This window comes from Peromyscus maniculatus, chromosome 14 (assembly GCF_049852395.1).
Source record: "Peromyscus maniculatus bairdii isolate BWxNUB_F1_BW_parent chromosome 14, HU_Pman_BW_mat_3.1, whole genome shotgun sequence".
In the NCBI taxonomy this organism is placed as follows: domain Eukaryota; kingdom Metazoa; phylum Chordata; class Mammalia; order Rodentia; family Cricetidae; genus Peromyscus; species Peromyscus maniculatus.
Genome location: NC_134865.1, coordinates 50,720,818 through 50,744,700, shown reverse-complemented (window position 1 = coordinate 50,744,700; position 23,883 = coordinate 50,720,818). Strand labels below are relative to the sequence as shown.

At 33.7% G+C, this 23,883-nt stretch overlaps 1 protein-coding gene across 13 annotated transcripts in view; it reads right to left on the bottom strand.

The window, feature by feature from the left end:
- The window catches only part of Gphn (gephyrin), a 400,632-nt gene that overhangs the window by 168,500 nt on the left and 208,249 nt on the right, over positions 1 to 23,883 (bottom strand). For 12 of the 13 annotated variants that reach the window (XM_076551603.1, XM_076551612.1, XM_076551606.1 and 9 more), the window contains one exon: positions 15,413 to 15,547. The exons of the other annotated variant lie outside the window; for it this stretch is intronic. In XM_076551603.1, the coding sequence (XP_076407718.1) occupies positions 15,413 to 15,547 (135 nt within the window). The remainder of the gene's footprint in view (positions 1 to 15,412; positions 15,548 to 23,883) is intronic. 13 annotated transcript variants of the gene reach the window in all.

Genomic DNA, 23,883 nt, shown 5'->3' with positions numbered 1-23,883 from the left:
GACATGCTCTGCAAATAGATCTCTAGAATTCAGTTTTCTGGTACGGCACTATTCCTGAGAGGAGGAAATTGGCACTTACTTTTGGTTATCTTGGGGACTTCTGATGAAGCAGTATCTGGAGTAGTGTTACATTTGCATTTAGCTTACAAAAAACAAAGAATTACAAATATACCTATGCACGTTTTCTCTTTCAGTGTTTAAATGTCTATTCTATTGTAATATCAGAAAACATCAATGGTATGACAAGAAACATGAGTGTTCTTTAAGCGGAGAGATCAATCCCAACAAGCATCATTCTTACTGGTGACAGTGAGGTTCCTCTGCTTGCCAATTCAAGCACGGAGGTTGTTCAGCTGTCATTATGATTCCCAATTAAACAATAATGCTGCCAATCAGAAAATTTTAATGCCAGACCAATGCTAGATATAGTAACTCCTTCAAAGCCTTTTCTTATTTCATCTGATTTTTTCTTTCAGATAAAATAGGGGAAATAAAGCCTGGTGTGGTGGTGTGTACATATAATCATAGTTCTAGTGAGGTAGGGGTAAGCAGGTCAATCTCAAATTCAAGGTCATCCTGAGTTACAAGGGATACACACATCTTCCCTCCCTCCCTCCCTCCCCCTCTATTTTCTCTCTCACACACACTCACTCTCTCCTTGTAAGCAAGATTCAGACCAAGTGATTTTACACTCAATGCTGTACTTCACTTGGAGGTTGTCTCACTTCTAATCAGCATGGATCAAGTTAACTGTGAGGCTCATCCCCGTGTTGGCAGATAGTATGAGGTGCATGATGACAAACCTCTGGTGTTAACGTCCTCAGGAAAATAATATACCTGGTTATATTACAAGTTTTATTCCCTGGAAGCAGGGTAGAGATTCCTGTTAAGATGTCTCAGAATATCATATATAAATTACTGGGAAGTACTGAGAAGATGAAATTCCTATTTTGAAAAACAAAAACGAACAAACACCTCCCCCAACCCCAAAACAAACTGATAAGCTTCTTTATACACAAGAATTATATAAACATTTGAAATGAAAAGATTTTACAAGTTATTCAACATGAGCTGTTTTGGCAAAAAGATAATAATCAATTTTCACTTTTCTTTGTGAATGAGAATTGGCAAATTTAGAAATAATTGAACAGAAGGACCAATGAGAATGACTTCAGTTCCCAACATCTACTCATTCTCTTCTTTACATTCTTTTACCTCAAAGAACATCTTATACCAAAGGCTGTTTTCCATGTCAAATGGAAATGAACAATCCCTGGATTATAAAGATACTCTTTGTAGTTTCCTATAAAAATACAGAACATAATGACTTATACTCCTTTCTAAAAACATTTACAAGTGCAAGTGATTACAATTTTCTGCATTCTTTTTCTCTAAAAATATTAAAATTACATTAAGTCAGACAACATGAAGTGTTTTCTTCAAGGTTCCAGTGGATCTTGATTACTGTTAGTTAAAAGTTTATGGTTATAGTCCCTTAATTGGCCTGGAAATACAGAGGGTTGAAAAACAGTGCTTATAAAACGATGGATATATGTATGTCTATATATTTCTCCATTTATGATATGATTGTTGATTTGAGACAGAATCTTGCTGTGTAGTCCAGTATGGGCTGGAACCTGCTATATAGCCTAGTCTAGTTTTCAACTTAGAAATCCTCCTGCCTCAACCTCCTGAATGCTAGGATTATAGTTATGTGACATGACATCTGGCTTTATGGAACAAATTTTACCTTCTACTATTTTTATAGATCATATAAATGCTTTCTAAATTGTTTCATTACAAATTCAAGTGTGAGAACAGAAACTTAGTAGTCTGCCTGCCCAGCCTCATCTGATATTGCAAGCTAAACAGGTAATAGGGGAGATTTTGATAGATTACAGAGATGATAATAATTTTTGTTTGTATTTATTTTTTCCTCTATTTTGAGATTATACTATAATTACAACATTTCTCTCTTCTCCTACTTCCTCAAGACCCTCCTATATAACCTTCCTTGCTCTCTTTCAAATTTATGGCCTTTCCCCCCATTAATAAACAGAGACTTTGGAAAGGAAGTTATCAATGCTTGATATCAATTTCACGGTAACAGTCTTTGAAGTTACTATGGTAAAAGGCCATTAGAAAATTAACACAGTTCTCAAAGAAGTGCTTGCAATTTAAGTTTCATGTGAATATTTTTTGTGACTCTAGAAACAGAAATAATATGATGAAACAATTCAAACAGGGAAAAGTAAACTGCATGTGCATGCATATTTGTGTGTGCATGGGAGTATGTGAACGCCACAGGACAACTACAGGTGCTGTTCTCCAGGTGCCATACATTTTTTTTGTTTTGAGACAGTCTTCCATTGCCCTGAAAATCAGCAGGTAGAGTAGTCTGGCTGCCCAGCAAATCCAAGAGACCCACATGCCAATGTCATCCCAGAAATGTGATTTCAAGTGTATACAACAAAGCCTTGACTTTTTTCTCAAGTTTTTAAACTTGAGATCTGGGGATCAAACTCAGGTCCTCATGCTTCCAAGACATAATGTTTTTATGAATGAGTGGCCTCTTCAGCATGAAATCAACAAATGTTCTAATTTATTCTAGTCAAATTTTAATAGTCAATTTCAAAAGATCAGTATGAAAGACATTTTTTAATTAGTTCAAATATTTATCTTTTAATGAGAAACAGAAATCACAGCACAGTAGCATCAGGAATTTACTTTTCACCATAACAGTAAGGGTCTCACCTTGTTAGCTACTTTTATTCTATTTTTCTATGAGGCCAATTCTTCTTGCAAGAGGTTAAACTGTACAATGTTTATAGAGGTTGACTAAACATTATGCTTGGAAACAGAAGTACTTAAAAGTTTGGAGATTTTGCACATACAATTGGTTAAATATCTCTCATCTTGAAATTCAAAATGCTCTGAAATCTGAAACTTATGGTATGTCAATCACATAAAGCACTCTTGATTTTTTTTTTTTTTTTTTTTGTATTTTAGACTTCCAATTTATGGGTTATAGCTGGTCAATCTGGCCCCTCTGATAATTTTTTTTTGTTTTTTTTTTTTTTGGTAAATTTCTAGGAATGAGATTATTAGTTAAATCAAAACTTTTGGGTTCTTTCTCTTTTCCCCCTCTGACTTTTTCTGTACATGTTATACAGACACTACATTTTATGTTCTCATGGCACTGCTATTCTAGTATACCAAAGACAATAATTTAAAACAGTAATAAACCTGATGGCAATATTTGTGTTGTTTCAAGTTTTTAGAAGAATTCCAGTAAGGATATGCTTTTTTTTTTCATGTGTCTTTACTGCATGAATTTGTTTTTTGAAATGCCTTGTCTTGATTTTCAATCACCTTATTTTCTTTTGCATGATTAGAAGGGGTCTAGCAAACTATTAAACAGATTTGTTGTGAAAATTTTACTTTCAAATCAGTGGCATTATCGCTGTATCTGCAGCTTATAATGTGATGACTGATACATGACGTGCACTAAAATTTTCACTGACTGAATTTCTCAATCTGTGTTTCCTCTTCAATAAAAATAGAATGAATAGTTGATAATTCTGAAATTTGGGTCAGAAAATATCTAATTTTAGAATATCATTTTGTAATATGAAGTTTTAAGAATGGTTTCATTGAGATATACTATATGAAAATCACAAGTGGGACCTGGCATTGATTTAGACTGAACTGCAATATTAACGCTTCACAGGCCATTTTTAATTCTAAGTTTTCTGACAATATGTATGTGCCACAATGTCTAATTTTATGGAACCATTTTTTTTACAGTATTTATACATCAAAGGAATGTTTTTAAAATACATTAGAAGTCAAAGATATTTTCTGAAGATAAAATTTTTCATTTGCAATTTTATTATTTATTCTATAATTCATTTTGTTATCTTCCAATTTGCACAAAATTCTAGGGGGTCCAAGAGAATTAAAATTCCATTAAACAGCCTCAAACTTAACCTAAATGAAAAAGATCTTGTGATGTAAATATATTTTCAGTTGGTAATCTCAAATTTTATTATTAGTATAGAGTACAAAGTTTAAGTAAATAAACCCAAGTTTCACTATACTGATTGGAAATTAAGAAGAACTAAAAGAGTATTAACATATATTCAGTTGGAATAAGAACTAGGCCAAAGGAAACTGATCAATGAATGAGCAGGACCTGAAAAGGCAATCCCATTTAAAATCTTCATGTTACAGATATAGAAACTGAACTATATTAGTTCTTAGAGAGTTATAAAGTTGCATGCTAGGACTTATTTTCAATATTTGGTGTCTTAGTGCAATAATTTCACATATTCAATGTTATCTTTTCAAAAACTTTGAGTCCAAATTTTTAAATGCTGTCTATGACTCAGTAAAATGCAAATGCAAAATAAACAGCTTTTCTAATATTTCATTAAACTCAATTCATAAAGATGTAATGAACTGTTCTGGGTATCAATGTGAATTATTAAGATCATGTTTAAAGGTTCTGCATATATTTTAATAAACCTAGAACTAACTCAAGTTCCTAAATTAGATTAAGAGAAATCTACAAAACAACTTTAAGGAGATCACCCACAACATTTTTTATATAACCAGAAAATAAAAAAACAAATAAAATATCAAAAGTAGAGACTGGTAAAAATATATTATTTAAAATATGAACTAATAATAAAAATTATACAAAATATGTATCATAAAGTGTTTATGACAGAAAAATGTTCACATTACTAGGTGAAGTACATGCTATAGTTTATTAATAACAGTCAATATATTTCAAACACTGTGCTAAGGATTTTATAATCAGTTTTAAAGTTCATTCTTAAAACAACCTTATGAGGCAAATATCATTAGAGATTCATTTTATATATTATAAAGGTTGCAGAGAATAAGTAATTTCTGAAGGCAATATACACGACTATGGATAACTAACTGTGCTAGAGTCCAATTGTGTTACACTCTGGAAAAAAAATCTGGCACTATGATACCAGGAAAGATGCTGTGAGGTCAAGACCTCACCTATTAAAGGCTCCACTACATAAAAGTACAAACTCCTTTAGATGTTCTGCCTTTCAAAGTGACATGTGAGAGTTAATATTGGCCACTTGTCATGTATGTCAGATTCCAGAAATTGTGCTATTAATACCTGTACATTATGATAGGATATCTGAATGTACAGGAAAAAAATTTATAGAATGATACATAGCAAACTTTCACAATTTCCTTCCTACCTTCCTTTCTTTGTACCTCTCTTCCTTCCTTTCTCCCTTTCTTTTTTTGAGACAAGGTCTCACTATGTAGCCTTGACTTTTGATGTATACCAGTCCTTGAACTCAGAGATCCATCTGCCTCTGCCTGTGAATTCTGGGATCAAAGACACTCCCAGCAACAGTATTTTCCTTATAAAAGAAATTTTATAAGAATGATTTCTGTATCAATGTTCTATTTGCTTTTTAATTTTTTTCACTTTTCTTTATTAAGACATTTTCTACTCACTCAACAAATGTCCTATTTTCTAAAGTGAACTTGCATATTACTTTGTTTATTTGCTTGTTTACAGAGACAGTCTTACCATGCAAGGCCAGGAACTAGGTAGCTGTACTGGAATTCATTATATAGTTCAGGCTGGTCTCAAACTCAGGATACTCATGTATTTGTCCCCCAAATATTAGGAATTTGGGTATGGGCCACAATAACTGTCATACATTCCTTCTTTAAAGTAAAAAAAAAGGAGACAATGACATTTATAGTTTGTCTAACTATAAAACTGTCAGTTCTATGCCCAATGATTTCTACTTTTTAAAAAAACATATCTTTGCAGATGTCAAATCTGATTCGAAACCTCCTGTTTCAGGATGGTGAGTTACGAAGCAGTCCTCGAGGGCCAGAGTTCAACCCTGTTTCTGGCCCAAGTTCTTTGTTTTTATATCTACTATGATGGGCTTACCATTGATGGCTTCCCAGGTACCATGCCTTGCCCATCATGGTGGATTGCATTCCTTTATACTATGAGTCAGAACAAACCCTCTGTCTGTTAAATGGCTTCTATCAGGTGTTTGGTACTGGGGATGGGAGGTCACTGCTGTGAAAGACGTGGCCATGTCATTTGTCTGACTTTGGAACCATTGCAGGAGGTAGCACGGCGGGAGGGCTTGGAACTGTGGGATAGAGAAAGCTTGAATGCTATAAGAAAACTCAACAGCCATTCTGGTGGAAAAGAGGGAGACCAGAATGCCGACAGAAATATGGACAGGGAAACGAGGCTCATGAAGTATCAAAGAAAAACAAGGATTCTATGGGAAATTTTGCTCGAGTCCATTTAATCTGCTACTATAATAAGAACAAAGGTACCCTGCCTTCAAAACCCAACCCATCAAAGGCTCCAGGGTGTAAACATGCAAACTCCTTTAAAAATTCATTTTGGAGGACAGTCCTTGAGAAGATGGAGCATCAAGAGTACTGTGATGAAATGGGATCATATGGGAAATATTTTCTCAGGTTCCATTATGAAGGGGCTCTGAAACCACTGCTGCTGAGGTAAGAGGTGGTTGGCTAATGCCACCTTTCATATTTTCAGCAGAACTTGGCATCATCAATTTAGTGTTGGTTTTGAGAGATGAAGTATGTATGAGTTATGGTGTTCTAGAATGCTGTTTCAACATTCCCAAAACATGTATAGCACAGTTTAATCCCTACACAGAAGCCATTACATTGTTAGCTGGCATATCAAAACATGCCTAATTCTACTGATTCAGTAATATCTAACTTAATAGAAAGAAAATAAATATCAAAATTCTGTACTACTATCAAACCAGAGGAAAACAAAAACAAATCAAAGCAAAGAACAACAAAACAACTTCACAAAAATAAAACAAAACAAAAAGAACCCCACCTATGTCTTTTTAAAGATGGAAAGGCTAGACAATAAGTAACCAGAAAATAAACTAACTACAAATATATACAGAGAGGGGGCTGGAGAGCCTGCCCAGTGGTTAAGAGCACTTGTTGCTTTTCCAGAGGACCTGGGTTTGGTACCCAGCAGTCATGTGGTGGCTCCTAAATGTCTACGACTCCAGTTCCAGGGAATCTGACATACTCTTCTGACCTCCGTGGGTCCCAGGACCACATATGGTGTACATACATACATACATACAGGCAAAGTATGCACATATATAAATTAAAAATAAGTATTAAAATATCTATAGATATCAGGCATTTAACATGATTTACTGAAATAGCCTGGAGTATTGAAAGAATGTCAGCTGAACAGTGACATACAGCTGTGCTAGTCCAGCAATATCAGTATGAATTATTTTAGGATATAATGAAAATTTTTTTTTTGAAATTTCTAATGTTTTCCTTTTGCTCTTTTCCTCCCTCTCTTCCTTTCCTCATTCTGATTCTTTTCAATTTGTAGTGCTAGGGAGTGAACCTGTACTTGCTAGCAAGGTGTTCAAAAACTGAGCTATATACTCTCAGTCATGGAATCATTTGAGATATGAATGTTCCAAACTAATTTTAAAAAGAAGCCATCTCCAGTAAAACCATAATATTATTTACATACTGTTAGGTTACTATTTAAAAGAGGGTTCGGTGAACGCCAATTAGTTTTCAGGATATCTTGGGAAGCACTGGTTTTTACCCAATTGCAGAAGTAGTATCATACTAAAAGTAAAAGTAAGTGCTATTTTTTGAAAATTATCATTTTGGGCCTTTTATCTTTAAAAGTTGTTATGAAGTCTGCTCTCATTTTGAATTATTTATACAGAAGAAAGTATTTATAGTCAATTACAAAAAAAGAGATTAATCTCTTTGGCTGAGAATACCACTGTAATATTGTCTCTATGAAAAATATGGAAGAAATAATATTCAACATACATCATTTCAACCCAGAATATTTTCTAGAAACATGCCAGTTTAGCTGTTTGATTATACCATTATTACTACTAGTTTGCATCCAAGGAGATTTCCTGAAATCCTTTTACTAGTTCCCAAGGCCAATTTTACTAACTATTAAAGCATTATTTGCCTCCCTCTACATTGACATTGGCATTGATGGCACAAAAGCAATGGCATACAACAGTATAAGCCCAGAAAGTGACTCCAAATAGGACAGCTATTGAATATTATTGACTGAGATGTACAGCTTTTTTAAAAGCTAGTTTCATTTAATATTGTCCTCAATGAAACAGTTAATATTAATTTAACTAAAAAAATTAAGTCTTTATTCTTGATTTTAATAAAATGATAGGTATGATTGAAAAACTTTCGTTATATAGCAAAGGATGGTGTCTCAAAGCAAAAACAAAAACAAAAAAATCCCCAAAAAAACCCAATACCCCAACTAGCTATTTTTTACAGAGACCATAATTCTTAACTAGAAAGAATCAAGGGGCATTTGACAAACTAAGATTATTCAGATTTAGAAATTTAAGATACTTTATTTTACAAATGAACAGTAAACCCATTTGTCCAAAGAAAGCTGCCTGGCCCCTTTTTGTGGCAAATACTAGTTCTTAAACAGAATTTAGAACTTTAGAAAACGTATTCCTGCAATTCTGAGCTAGAGATCTTCAAATGCTTCTAAGAGTTTTAGGAGGAGTTGAGTGATCATATTAACAAACATGATTTCTTGATAATGATGAACTATATCAACATTTGGAAGAATGTATACTCAAATGACCAATGCATGTGTTCCTAAATTATTCTTATGAAAAAGATCCATTCAAATTGCAAGACACACAAATGTATCAGAGTATGGAATGGTAACAAACAGGGTTTTAGATTTTTACATTTCAAGAATCCTCTAAAAACCTATATGGAAAAAAGATTACATGGTGTAAATTTTATCATTATATATGAAATACTTATACAGTATCATGTATTTATATACTACATAATTATAGGATATATTTTAGAAATGAGTTCTGTTAAAAATCAAAGTGTTTATTGATTTTTGTTTTATTAACATATTTTTTAGAAACTTCTAATATCACATATATAGCAACCAGAGAAGGGCTAGCAATTCTTTCTGCTTTAAATCCATCAAGTAAAATTTCTACCCTTTAAACAAAACCATAAACTTTTGGTGTGATATTTAAAAAATCCACAATTATCAGATATACTAATATTGTACTTCTTTTTCTAACCACATAGCTGTGTGAATTGGATTTGCTCCTTCACAGTCTTCAACTAAATTAATATTTCAACTAAATTAATATTACAACAGATTGAAAACACTGTGAGAATTCATGTCTTCTATTTAGTCAGCCATCAATAGTAATTTGAAAAATGTAAGCAATGCAAAACATTTCACTATGTATAAAACATATTTTTGATTCTGATTTCATAAAAATGAGATTTATGTTAACATGTGAAAGCTTATTTTGATTTTACAGTCATTAAGCAAAAATTACAAAAAAGGTCTCAGTTTTAATTTCTATGGCAGTAAATATTGCTAGTCACAGACCACATTAACAGAATTTATTTGGAATCTTCATTAACTTTTAAAAATAGTTTGAAATCAATAAGACTGCATTTAAGCAGTCACATGAGAATATTCTGTTTAATACCTCCCAAGTGGGCAGAAAACTATGAACCTAAAAACTGTTTTGCTGTTTAGATGACATTTTTAAAATCTAATTAATTCAGTGGTTTTCAGTTTTTGTCCTGTTTGTTGATTCTCCATGTAGACTCCCAGATTTCTTCGTCATTAAAAGCCAAACAAATATCAATACAGTAATGTTGCAATAATTTCAGACAAAATCACATAAAACTGATGTCTAGCAGAATTTTCTGATTTGTTTAGGCTCTTAAAAATAATCGAACATAATTTGTTGGCATCAGTCAGTGTTGATTTATAATACGGTGACAGCAAGTAAGATCAGACAGACTTCTGATATTTAGAGTTTGTTAGCTGAGTAGTTACATAACATAATCAGCTGTTATTGAAAGAAAAAATGGTGATAATATGGAAGAATTTATAAAAAAAATAACATTACCAGAGAAAAAAATCTCATAGGGAATAAAATATGGTATTAGTTCAATAATTTTCATAGGTTAACAAAATCACACTGCCTCTCAGACTCATATAATGAAGACCCTGAGTAATACAAATTCTTTTATTTATATTTTTAGAGTGTGTGTATGTATGTGGTATGTATTCCACCTGTGTGTGGTGCATGCATGTTGATGTCAGATGTCTTTGATGGATTTTCAACTTACATGGAGATAGAAATGCTTACTTGAACCCAGAGCTTACTGATTCAGCTAGACTAGTCCGTCAGCTACTCTGGAGATCCCCTGTATCTGTTTCCTGCATGCTGGGGTTGGAGGTGGGCTGCCATACCCTCTAAGTTTTTATGTGGATGCTAGGAATCAGAACTTTGGTCTTGATGGCAAAGAAAGCACTTTACCCAGTGAGCCATCTCCCTATACTGACTAATGTAAATTATTTTGTTCAAATAACAGAAAACTAAAAGAAATCCTAATTCTGCATTTTGTTTGAATGTAAGATTAGATACCAATACATTAATGTAATATGGCTTTCATGAAAATATTTCAATTACATTTATTTAAACAAGTGCATAAATTTTACTCAGCTAGATATTAAATGTTTACATTTTATTTTTTTAAGCATAACAAAACAATTTCCTGGTAACTTCACGTACAAATTCTTTTTCCTACTACCAATCATAAAATTATCTTCTAATTTTTATGGCACAAGGGAATAGATGACTACAATCTATATTATCTTGTAAATATGTTAAAATTCAGAGGCTTAGAAAAGGAAATGATAACAAAATCAGTCCTTAAAAAATATCTCTCGTGAATACGTTGAACTTTTGGATTTTCCCCATCTTTTAGTCTTAGTCATTATTTTCTATTTCATACTTTTTCTTTTTCCTCTTTTGGTTTCTACATATTTTGCTGTCTGTCATAACTGAAAATGATCACTGAGCTAAATTGTAAATCATGTTCATTGAAGAAGAGAACTTCTCTGTTACAGACTTATTATTTTATCAAACCATTTTTAGAAGAGCATTATCATGGTAGAACTTGAATGCACTATACATTGCATGCATTTATTTAGAATTAATTTACCATTTCATTTCTTTGACTTACACACTATTTTATTTAGCGGCAATAAGAGATGAAAACCCCAATTTGTTGCTAAAATTTTCTGCATTGCACACAGCAAAAGGAGTAGCATTCATTCCAGTAAGAATTCATTATAAGAAAATGTTGATACAAAAGAAAATACTGTCCTGATGAAAATAAAATAATAAATTATTCCACCAAATAAATATTTGTTGTAGAGAATTTCATTCGATGAACAATTGTTATATTTTAATATTTGACTGTCATCATTGGATTAGGAAGAGTGAACAATAACTATAACAAAACCAAAACAGTATATTTTACACAGAGAATGTGTTCTTATAGATGGAAGAATCCTAAAGGATCAAACTCAGTCAAAGATAAAGTATGTGACACACAAACACACACACACACACACACTGTTAAATACTACTATTACCTAGAAAAATGAGTGCTCATATGTAAATGGACAGAAAGAGTTTCTACCTAGAAAAATGAGTGCTCATATGTAAATGGACAGAAAGAGTTTCATCTTAAATATTATTCAGTATTAAAACTTACAGAAACAAATAAAAACCTATAGAATAAAATTATTAGGTTTGATGCATTGCCATTTTTTATTTTTATTTAATGTTTTGAGATGGTATTGCTATATAGCCTAGGATGGCTTGAACTCAAAATCCTCCTGACATACTCTCTTTAGTATGATTACAGATTTGTGCTACCATGGCTTTTTTGTTTATCTGGTGCTGGGGGTGGACCTCAAAGTCTTGAACATCTTAGGCAAATCTTCTACTATTGAGCTATATCCCAAATCTTTCATTTAAGTTTCCACAAACAATCACTTGAATATAGCTGAAAGAATTTTCTGAATATTTTGAACTCCTGTTGATGAATCATAACATTTAATTATACTTTACTATAATTTATAGTACCCAGTTTTGTTTTTAAAGGTGGTAAGTACTGTCTACTGGCTCATTATTCCTTTCTGACAACCAGGCACAGCCAATCAAACAGACACAAATCTCAGAAAATATTAAACATCTTGCTCAATGTAGTGAGGCTTTTAAGGAGAGAAGTAAGCACTGGAATCACATTCATTATCAGGGCCAAGTGCTCTTTCTAACGCTGATCATTCAAGATTGTAGGTATTTCTGATACAAAGAAACATCATTTGCACATTATTTCTGTATATGACACATTTCATGCTTAATCTGAAACACAGAAAGGTGATTTCTATAGAGTTGACTATTATCCAGTAAATTATAAACCACAACCAGAAGGCAGCAAACACAGGAATGGCAAATTTAAAATGTACTTTCAGTTCTACACAGAATAGCACTCCTTGCATATTTCACAAATACCTCCTATTGAAACATTCAAATCAAAATGTAGTATCTTTCCTTAGAAAAAACCTTGAAAATCAGTTATTTTTTTCTTGTATATGTTAATACAGTTAATATTACCATTAGAAACTTAAGAATCATTCTTTTCTCATCTTCTTTTCTCTCCAAGATTTTTATGATGCAGAATTAAAATAAATACTTCATTCAGAACAGAGTTAAGTGCTACAATCTAGCATCGTCTTGAAATTTAACTCAGGGGAAAATAGAATGGGCATAGGGAAGCCATGCTTAAACATTAACACATTTGAAATCAGATGCTGAACACTGAATTATGGAAACTCACAATATATTGAGAATATTTGCAGAGAGTTGTTGATGGTGTCAAATGCTGAAAAAAGGATCCTTATTAATGAATATGACTTTTAAAATAAATGCCTATGCAAGAAAAACTTAATTTTTGGCTTTCATTCGTTCATTCATTCTTCACATGGCTCTTGAGATATTAGTCTTTAGGGAGATCTTATAACCTTTACTCTTTTTAAATAATAATATTCAAAGTGGTAAATATTAATATTATATTAATATTTTAATCTCACATATGAATTTTATTTAAAAAAATTAGACAAGGGCAAAATTTTATTTTCTAGTTTTGTTCCTTCTTTCCTTCTTGTTTTTTTGAGACATATTCTCACTTTTTATCCTAGGCTGTTTTGGAACTTACTATATGGCTCACACTAGCTTCAAACTCCTATGATCCTCCTGCCTCATCCCTTGAGTGCTGGAATTATAGGCAAAAGATACTAGGCCAAGCTAATAACTGTAACTTTAATGTATATAGTCTAGGATTGGGAAAATTTTATAAAAATATCTTTTTCTGCCGTGTGGTGGTGGCACACGCCTTTAATCCCAGCACTTGGGAGGCAGAGCCAGGTGGATCTCTGTGAGTTCGAGGCCAATCTGGTCTACAGAGTGAGATCCAGGACAGGCACCAAAGCTACACAGACATCCTGTCTCGAAGTAAACATAAAAACAAAAAAAATATCTTTTCCTGGATTCAAAAGACAGTGCTTTATTTGAATTTATAATGAGTTTGAACATGTAAATACCAAGTAATAACAATATCAAAAGAAACCATTTGCTCCATGAATAAGCACATTAATTTCATAAATGTTAAAACATTTTCATTTGGGAATTTTATTTTGGTTAATTAGAAGTGTAAGTGATTCTTGAAATTATATTTGCTATCCTCTTTGAAATGTAAAAAAGATGTTTTGAGGCTTAAGAACAATTTCATGTAATTATATTGAGCTTAAAATATTATTCAAATATAGTTATGGTATAGCACATTTATAATAATGGAAAAATATACTGTGGCTTTAGTAGTTTTGTATTTTTAGCTGTCAGGTCTTACTATATGGTAGATTATAACATCTTTTTTTTTTTTTTTTTCTAGACAGGGTTTCTCTGTGTAACATTCCTGGCTGTTCTGGAACTCACTTTGTAGACCAGGTTGGCCTTGAACTCACAGAGATCCACTTGCCTCTGCCTTCTAAGTGCTGGTATTAAAGGCATGCACAACCACCACCCGGCTAGATTAAAAAAATCTTATAGTGAACCTAAATTTTAGTTTTAAATATTTTCTGGACTTTATAAAAAGTCTAGCTTCTACACTCAGAATTTAATGTAGTCCAAATCATACATCAATTTACTTAGTTAATAAAATGGATAAGATTTTTCTGTGCACTTTAGGTCTTAAGAACTTCATGTTTTCATTTAGTTTAAAATGTGACTGGTACCCAAGGATCACTAACATACATTTTATGTCTAGAATGTTTTCATAGTTTTTCTTCTTTGAAGATTTACAACCTCAATTTTTAAATAACATTGTTACTTATTTTGACACCTATCTAAATACAAAGATATACAAATGTAATAATAACATGAAGATTTCCCTAAGAGTGTTCTGTCGTAAAATGTAAAACAAGATGTACCATAACATCAATAATTTTGAGATAATTTCTAGTCAAATGAAATTATAACTCACAAAACTAATAGAAAAGTTGCAGTTGAGGGAGAAAGCTATATTTGCTTTTAAATCTCATGATAGAAAAAAAGGCCAGTTTGAAAAACTGTCAGATTCTTATGGTAAATTTAGTATACAGCTTGATATCTAACACAATGTCTTATTAAATAAGAAAGTAATCTTTTGATAACAATATTAGTTTCTTCACAAACAGAACTTGAAAGAACAAGTGAGTGATTTTTCCAGAGAGGAGATATTCCAGAAGGTAGGCATGATAGTACTTCAGCTTGCTCATTATTTTATCTTACATACAACATATGAGGCAGGAAACAGTGTCTAATCTCTCCTCCACCACAAATCAGGGACAAATTATAAAAAATAGAAACTAAGAAACTCCCACCCTCTCCCAAAGGTTGGCATTAAAACTTTCTTTCTAACAAATTTAGTTTTGTTTCCAAATAATAGGCAGCAACATTCCAAGTCGAGTCTGTTTGAAAAATTTTTTGGAATGATATTAGAGCAGGTAGGTATCCAAGCCTGAAGTTTAAAAGAAAAAAAAAAAAAACCCATTTGTCATAGTATTTTGTTAATATTGCTAATTATTGGCCAAAAATACATTCATCCTCAGAATAATTTATTTTTACACCCACATTGATAAGTTTCCTAAAAAGTAATTGGTCTACCACAAAGAAACCTAAGTTATAGAAAGTGGTATCTTTACCTGTGACATAGAAGCAGGCATATTGTATGAACTGTCTACTATCCAATAAGATAATCTATTAAACAATGGGTGGTAGCTATCATATATTCCATCCATTTTTACCAGCATTTTGCATGCAATCCAACCTTGACAAGCAGGGGAACAGTTGACAGTTTTCTCAGAATTCATAGTAGAGAAACATAAGCTGCAAGGGCCTGCACTTACTTTTGGTGTGGGACAAGAAGCTGTAGAGAGGCGCGATGTAGCCTGAGCACGGGGCGATTCTGAAGGAGTAGTGCTGAGGGAGGCTGTGTCTCGTGGGAGCACCTGAACACCACGAGAAATGATGGAATCTGGAATCTAAACAAGCATGACTATAGTTTAACATTAGGAAAAGGCCACAGCATAGAAAATAAATACTCACATCTTCTTCAGTGTTTGATTTTTTTTGTCATTCTTTGTTGTTAAGCTCTTATACAGTTGGTGTTACTTATTATATATAAGCACATATAATATTTGATTCAGACATTTTTTAGATTTACAATTTTTTCTAACAAACAATATATTATAAAATACTTTAGTGACAAGTAGTCCAGCACTGTGGTGAGGAGGAAATATATGTTATTCAATAACTGACTTTGCCATTTAATACCTCGAATTCCTGGCTAGATACTCCTAGATTTTTAAATTTCATTTTCTAACATTTCATCCTCTCTATTTCTAACTGACCTTTATGGACATCATCAACTAGTTATTTTGTGCTCCTTGACTTCCAGTTAGGTTCTTCCAGATGTCAGGGCCTGGCATAAGACCAAGAATTAGAGGAGAATAAGGTTTGGTATTTATTCCCCTCACTTCATCCGAGGTTATATGTGTCTCTCAACTACCATAATTCTGTTTGAATATATATAGCTCTTTCTCTGTATAGCAATAGAGTTCCTGGAATTCTCAGGATTCCTTTCGTCGGAATTCAGCTAGGAAGAGCGTTTTTTGCTTATTAATCCCACAGAAACTCACATTGACTCCCAGCTTTCTCTAAATTCAGTCTAAGTATGTTTGCCCTTATTAAAAATCTCAATTACTTATTTAGTGTGCTATCTCACTTCTACTAAGACCCTGATGAATATATCATTTCCGGCAACATTTTCTTTATCTGAAAAAATGAGGATAATTATAGCCTCTGGCTTCTTGGATTATTTTGATGGTTAAGCAAGATAATGTACTGAAGTTACAGTTTATAATAGTAAACTGTAGCAGTTTGAAATAGTAAAATATTCAATAAATGTTGGCTATTAGGTTATATCTTTGAATATGGTGAAGACTGATATGACTGAATATCACTATTCTAAAAAGTAAATAAAATGAAAAAATGTAGATAATTTTAAATGTAAATATTTGTTATCAAATTTATTACTTTAGACTATGAATAATTTAGTTATTTTGTGCTAGAGTGTTAGAGACAGATTACCAGTTTAAGAATGGGATCTTGAGGCTGTAAATATCTAGAAACACTTTCTACCTGGGATCTTGAGAGGCCACACCAGGCTCTGAGTCAGGTAGGCAATATTCACTATCCTTCCCGTCCTTCATTGTGGTTCTTCCAGCAGCAGTTAATTTTTGATGCCTTTCCTCTCACCACCCCTCAATTCCCTGGGCACTCCTGCTTCTTAGCAGGTACCAGCTTAACTCCTTCCTATGGGCCCTCTAACTCTCCCTTTTAGCCCATCCCTCCCTATTCTTTTGCGTCAGCTGCTGACATCTAGAAGCACTCTCTCACAGGGACATATGGTGGCAACATCAGGCTCGGGACTCAGGTAGGCAAGTCTTACTCTCCTTCCTGTCTTCCATTATGATCTCTCCATCTTAATCCTGTAGCAGCATGCTTGCAGGTGCCCTTCCTCCCACCTCAACACCATCCAGGACTCCACCTCTTGGTATACATCCTGAATCTACCTAGTCCTTTCATCCCTGTCTCTCCAGACACATCCTTTGTCTTACTGCAACCTACTTTCAGGAGCATCTCTTCTCTACCTCCAACTCCCTGGAGAATCTGGCCTCTTGGTGTGGACAGGAACCTCTTATCTCTTTCCAAAGTCCCTCTTAGCCTTTTCTCTTAGCGTGTATCTATTCCTCTGCCGCCCAACAACTTGCAGAAGCGCTCTATACCAGGGACCACACAGACAACACACGTGTAAGATCCTGAGAGAACAACACCAACCAAAGAACAAAACACTCACACAATAAAGACAAACGCAGATAGTAGTATCTAGAAACACCCCAATCACCATAACTTAGATTCCTAGACATCAGTGCAAAAGTACACTGAACACACAAGACAATGTGCTTTGATCAGAAACAAGTAATCTTATTATAGTAGGCCCTGAGATATTCAATATAACTGAAGCATAAGACAATGATTTCAAATTAAGAGATAAATAAATCTCTTAAAGAAGTCTGTGAAAAGAAACAGTGGAATGAAACAATAAAACCAGTTTAAGAAAGCGAAATAGAATCACTAATGAAAATCTAAACTGAAATAATAGGATAAGAAGAATGTATAAAGTCAAACAAAAACTTCAGACATAGACCTGACCAACAGAATCCAAGACATAGAATGGGAAAAAAAATCTTCACCACCCCACATCTGACATTTAAGGAATTGCTCAACATCCCTAATCATCAGGGAAATGCAAATCAAAACAACTCTGAGATACCACCTTACGCCTGTCAGAATGGCTAAGATCAAAAACACTGAAGACACTTTATGCTGTAGGGGAAATAGAGGAGCTCTCCATGAATAAACTGAGGATGGGGGGTTATTAGAGGGGAAGGAATGAGGGATGAGAACATGAGGGAATGGGGTGATTGAGCTAGGGGAGGGACAGAGTGGGAGAGTAATGAAAGAGAGATAGAGGGAAACACTATGGGTAAGGGAGAAACCTGGTGCTAGAGAAATTCCCAGGAATCCATAAGGACGACCCCAGATTAATTAGACTACTAGGAACAGTGGTGAGGGTGCCTGAACTGGCCTACCCTGGTAAACAGATTGGTGAATAGCCTAACTGTCATCATAGAGGCTTCAGCCAGTAACTGATGGAAGCAGATGCAGAGATCCACAACCAAGCACCAGGCCGAGCTCCAGCAGTCCAGTGGAAGAGAGAGAAGAGGAATTATATTAGCAAGGAGGTCGAGATCATAATGGGGAAATCTACAGAAACAACTGAACCAAGCTCATAGGAACTCATGAACATTAGACCTACAGCTGTGGAACCTGCATGGTACTGGACTAGATCCTCTGCATACGGGAGAGAGATGCTGGGTCTGTTTGAGGGGCCCCTGGCAGTGTGATCAGGATTATATGCCCAGTGCATGACCCGGCTTTCTGGATCCCATTACCTATGATGGGACACTTAGCTCATCCTTGATGCAGAGGGGAGGGGCTTGGTCCTGCCTCAACTGAATGTACCAAGCTTAGCTTTCCCCCAATGGGAGAACTAACCCTTTTGGAGGAAGGGATGTGGGGTGGGTTGGGGAGAGGGGAGATGAAGGGGATCAGGAGGAGGGATGAGAGGGGAATCTCTGGTTGGTATGTAAAATAAATTAAAAAATTAAAAAATAAAAAGGAAATTAAAAACTTTTAAAATTAAATAAAAATGAAAACACAACATGCCCAAACCTATGGTACACAATGAATGCAGTCCCAAGAAGCAAATTCATATCATTAAATGCCTACATAAAAAATCTTGGGAGATCTCATATTAGCAACTTAGCAGTATACCTGAGAACTCTAATATAAAAAGGATAAAAAACACTGAGAAAGAATAGATGGCAAGAAAGAATTAAACTCTGGGCTAATAAATAAACAATACAAAGAATCAATGAAAGAAAAAGTTGGTTCTTTGAGAAAATCAATACAATGATAAACCCTTAGCTAAATTAACTAAAAGATGAAGACAGAATCTTCAACAGATGGTGTTGGTCAACCTGGATGACTACACATAGAAGAATGCAGATAGATCTACATTTATCACTCTGAACAATAGTCAACTATGAATAGATCAAGGACCTCAACATAAGTCAGAATGAATACACTGAATCTGATATAAGAGAAAATGGGAAATAGCCTTGAGTACCTTGGCACAGGAAAAGACTTTCTGAAGAGAACACTGATAGCAGAGGCACTAAGATCAACAATTAATAAACGTGACCTCATGAAACTGAAAAGCTCCTGCACGAACACCATAATTCAGAGAAAGTGGAAGGCTACAGAATGGGAAAAGATTTTTTACCAACTACATATCCAAAAGAGGGCTAATATCTGCTAATAGTTAAAATACATAAAAAACTAAAATATGCTGGGCAGTGGTGGCACACGCCTTTAATCCCAGCACTGGGGAGGCAGAGGCAGGCAGATCTCAGTGAGTTCGAGGCCTATAAAGAGAATTCCAAGACAGTCTGGACTATTACACAGAGAAACTTTGTCTGGAAAATCAAACAAACAAAACTAAAATAAACTGGATATCAAGAAAACAAATAACCCAATTAAAAGTGGGGTACAGATTAAACAGAGTATTCTCAAAAAGAGGAACCACATTTCTTTTAAATGGCTTAGAAGCATTTAAAAGAAATACTCAACATCTTAAGTCATTAGGAAAATGAAAATCAAAACTACTTTAAGATTTCATCTTATATTTGTCAGAATAGCTAAGATCAGTAAGACAAATGGCAGTTCATGCGTCATGATGTGGAGTAACGAAAACATTCATCCATTGCTGGTGGTGTGCACAGATGTACAGCCACTATGGAAATCACTGTGGCACCAATTAGGTACCAATCTAACTCAAGACATGGAAGACTTCTGCAAAGTAATTTAAAGACCTCCCACATTTATGGATTGATAGAACTGATTTTAAAGTGATTATATTACAAAAGCAAATATAAGTGAAATCTCCATCAAAATTCTTATAATATTCTTCCTGGAGATTGAAAAAAAATCAGAAGTTTAGATGGAACCACAAAAGACTCAGAACAGTTAAAGCAATTCTGAACAAAACTAACAATGGAAAAAGCATCAGAATACTTGATTCATTATTATAGAGACATAGTTATGAAACAATATGGTACCCTCTCAAAAACAGAACACAGACCAAAGGAAGAGCAAAAGCCACCTGATTCGCTACAAGGAGAATCACAAAAACACACTGGAGGAAGGGCATTCTCTTAAACAAGTGGTGGTCATACAGCAGGATGCCCAGGTACATGAGGTGAAGCTAGACTTCTGTTTCACCTTGTACAAAAACCAAAACAAAATGTATTAGAGTTCTTAAGAACTAAAATTGTGAAATTACTATGAAAAAGCCAATTTAAGATATAAACTTTCCTAATAGGACAACTCAGGAAATAAGAGCAAGATTTAGCAAGTGGGATTGCATCAAATAAAAAGTTTCTTCATAGCACTAACGTCAATGATCAGGATGAAAAGAAAGGTTATAGAATGGAAGAACAAATTTGCCAGCTACTTACCTGGCAATGGATTAATATACAGAACAAAAAAGACAAAACATTAAAGGAACAAATAAAAAGTACAGATAAGATGAAAACTTTTCAAATAAAGAGTACAGATGGCCAATAAGTACACGAAGATTTATTTGCTCAATACCTTTACTCATCAGAGACATGAAAGCCATAACTAAATGAGATTTTATTCCACTACAGTCAGAACAATATCAGAGAGAAAATAAACAAAAACTACAAATGCTATTAAGAATGAAAGAGGCCAGGTGGCAGTGGCGCACACCTTTAATTCCAGCATTTGGGAGGCAGAGCCAGGTGGATCTCTACGAGTTCAAGAGGCTAGCCTGGTCTACAAAGCGAGATCCAGGACAGGCACCAAAACTACACAGAAAAACCCTGTCTCCAAAAACTTAAAAAAGAAAGAAAGAAGAAAGAAAGAAAGAAAGAAAGAAAGAAAGAAAGAAAGAAAGAAAGAAAGAAAGAAAGAAAGAAAGAAAGAAAGAAAGAGTAAGTCCTTACACACTGCTCATGGGAATATATATTAGTCTAAATTAGCATGTAAGTGTCTCAAAAATTAAAAAGAGAACTACCATCTGATAAAGCTATATAACTCTGGCTTGCTACCTAAAAGAATCAGAAAATATCTCTACTGTAAACACTCATGTTTCCATGTTTATCATGGCCAGTGTCCACAGAAGCCACTTCCTGGGTGCCCATCAACAGCTGTATAGATAATTTTAAATGAGGCTCATACATACATACATACATACACAACATATACAACCAAGTTTTAAGACACAGAGCCCATCATGTCATTTGCAAGAAAATGGATGAAACTGCAGATTAGTGTATTGAGTGACTTGAGGAAGACGGAAAAAAAAAAAAAAGATCAAACAAGCATTACATTTTTTCTCATTCGTAGAATTTAAGACATATATGTAAAAGGTAGACCCAAAGGGGTATGGAAAAGCATAAGGAATAGCAGAGAGTGGGATAAGAGAGGTAGACGGAGTCACTATTTTCAAAGCACATCATCTGTATTCATGAAAATCTCTAAACCTAAGAGTTTCTACAGGTACCATATACTAAAAGCAAAACAAAATGAAACACAAAAAAACATACTTTTTGCCTAATTCCTTTCCACTTTCTATCCCAGTTTCCAACAGGAAACCCTTCCTCTTTAATCTACACTCCTCTATTTAAATTATATGAAAATTATTCTCCCATAACACCAGTTTACTCGATAGCCTTTATATGCATTCATTTTCTGTCCTGATGCATGTATTTATTTTTGTGTACATGTACCATAAAACTCATGAGGAGAGTACAGAAACATCATCATTGTTCTGAACTTCTCTAGAGAATTTTCATTAGTGAGATGAAATTTTCTGTTATATATCTCAAGGAAATTTTCCCTTTTTGTCTTAAGATCATAGTTTGTCCTTATAAATTTGACTATCAAACCTATCAGTTATTTTTTCATATATAATACAAGTTGTCACCTCAGGGTTAAACATAGCAGAGTGGGATTTATTTTCTTCTTGTTCCTCCTCTACTTCATATTCTTCACACTCTAACCTCTTGAATCAGGTTTCTCACCCAAGTGTAAAACTTCAGAAAATCCTACTTGATATACTCTAGCCATATAAAGGAATAATTTTAATCTCATCTTTGTTGTATTTTTAATATTCTTTAAATCTTATGTTAATGAAACATATGCATTACCATATATTGATGAAAATTACTTTTGGATTATAGCAAACAGTATATTCACCTTTATTTCAATCAGTTTTAAGAAAAAATAACTTATCTATTAAACTGAGAGATACCTACAGTTTAAAAGAGTTGATAGCGTGGTAAAAACAAGGTGCTGAGAACCTGATATCTATATTTTTTTATAATTTCTTTTTTATAATTCATGTCATTATGGCAGGACTTATTTTCAGAGTCTCAATATGGCACTTCTTGGGATGTGTATTTCTTTTTTGGTTTCTCGAAACAGGGTTTCTTTGTGTAGCTTTGGAGCCTGTCCTGGAACTCACTGTGTAGACCAGGCTGTCCCTGAAATCACAAAGATCTGCCTGCCTCTGCCTCCAGAGTGCTGGGATTAAAGGTATGCGCCACCACTGCCTGGCTGGTATGTGTATTTCTTCATTCATACTCATATTTAAACAGAATTTGTGACCCAGTACTTCAAAGAAAGTTGGAGCTGAGAACCACGAGCTGTGATGGGCTTGGATTCTGTGTTACCTGAAGTAATAGCTGTGGTTAGATGAAATTAAAATGGTAATTATATTAGGCTAACCTGCTCAAACTATGTGATGGGGATATATGTAGTACAGTATTAGGAAGAGGGAATGGAAAATGCCTGCTGGGCAGGCAGCCAAAAAATTTGGCAATAAGTAGTAATCAGATCACTGGTAACTGCTGAAAAGTCAGTGCATTCATTGATCAAGTTTCTCTTTTTGATGTTAAGAAGATAAGAAGAACAAAATTACTTGGGAAAGTAAAATAGTACTAATAACTGCAACTCTACCTAGGTTTCAAATTCTTAATGGCATGGAATAATCTATTTGTATTAAGAAACCCCAAGAACATTAAAGGTGTTTTATTGACTGTTACCTCTTTTTTCTTTTTCCCATTCTTTCCTATGGAGGTACAGTATAAAGAATAAGAGCATCAGATGCTTTGATAAATGACTCATCATTTAGTAAAGGAATAAAAATTAAGTCTAACTGAAAAATAAATATTTGCTAAAATGACAAAATGACTAATACTGCTACTACTTACAAAGGAATATTAAATTCCAGTCAATAAATAAGTTCCTGAGTCCTACCATGAAGACATTCACGTTTAGCATTTTGGAGCTATTTTCAAATTAGTTAGTTCTTCTAGAAAATTAAGTCACAGGGGGGCTGGGGAAGGGAAGAGGGGGGATCTTTGATTGGTGTGTAAAATGAATGAAAAAATTTTCTTAATTAAAAAAAAAGAAAATTAGGTCACAATAATTCATGTCTATCATATGTGATAATTACCTTTTCATATATACCTGAAATGATTGATAGCAGATATGTAAATCCTTGTGAGAAATGAAAATAAATATTACTTAAATAATTCTTAAGAAATTGTATTTTATTATCTTTTAAAGATTTATTTATTTTTATCATTTTTTCACTTTATGT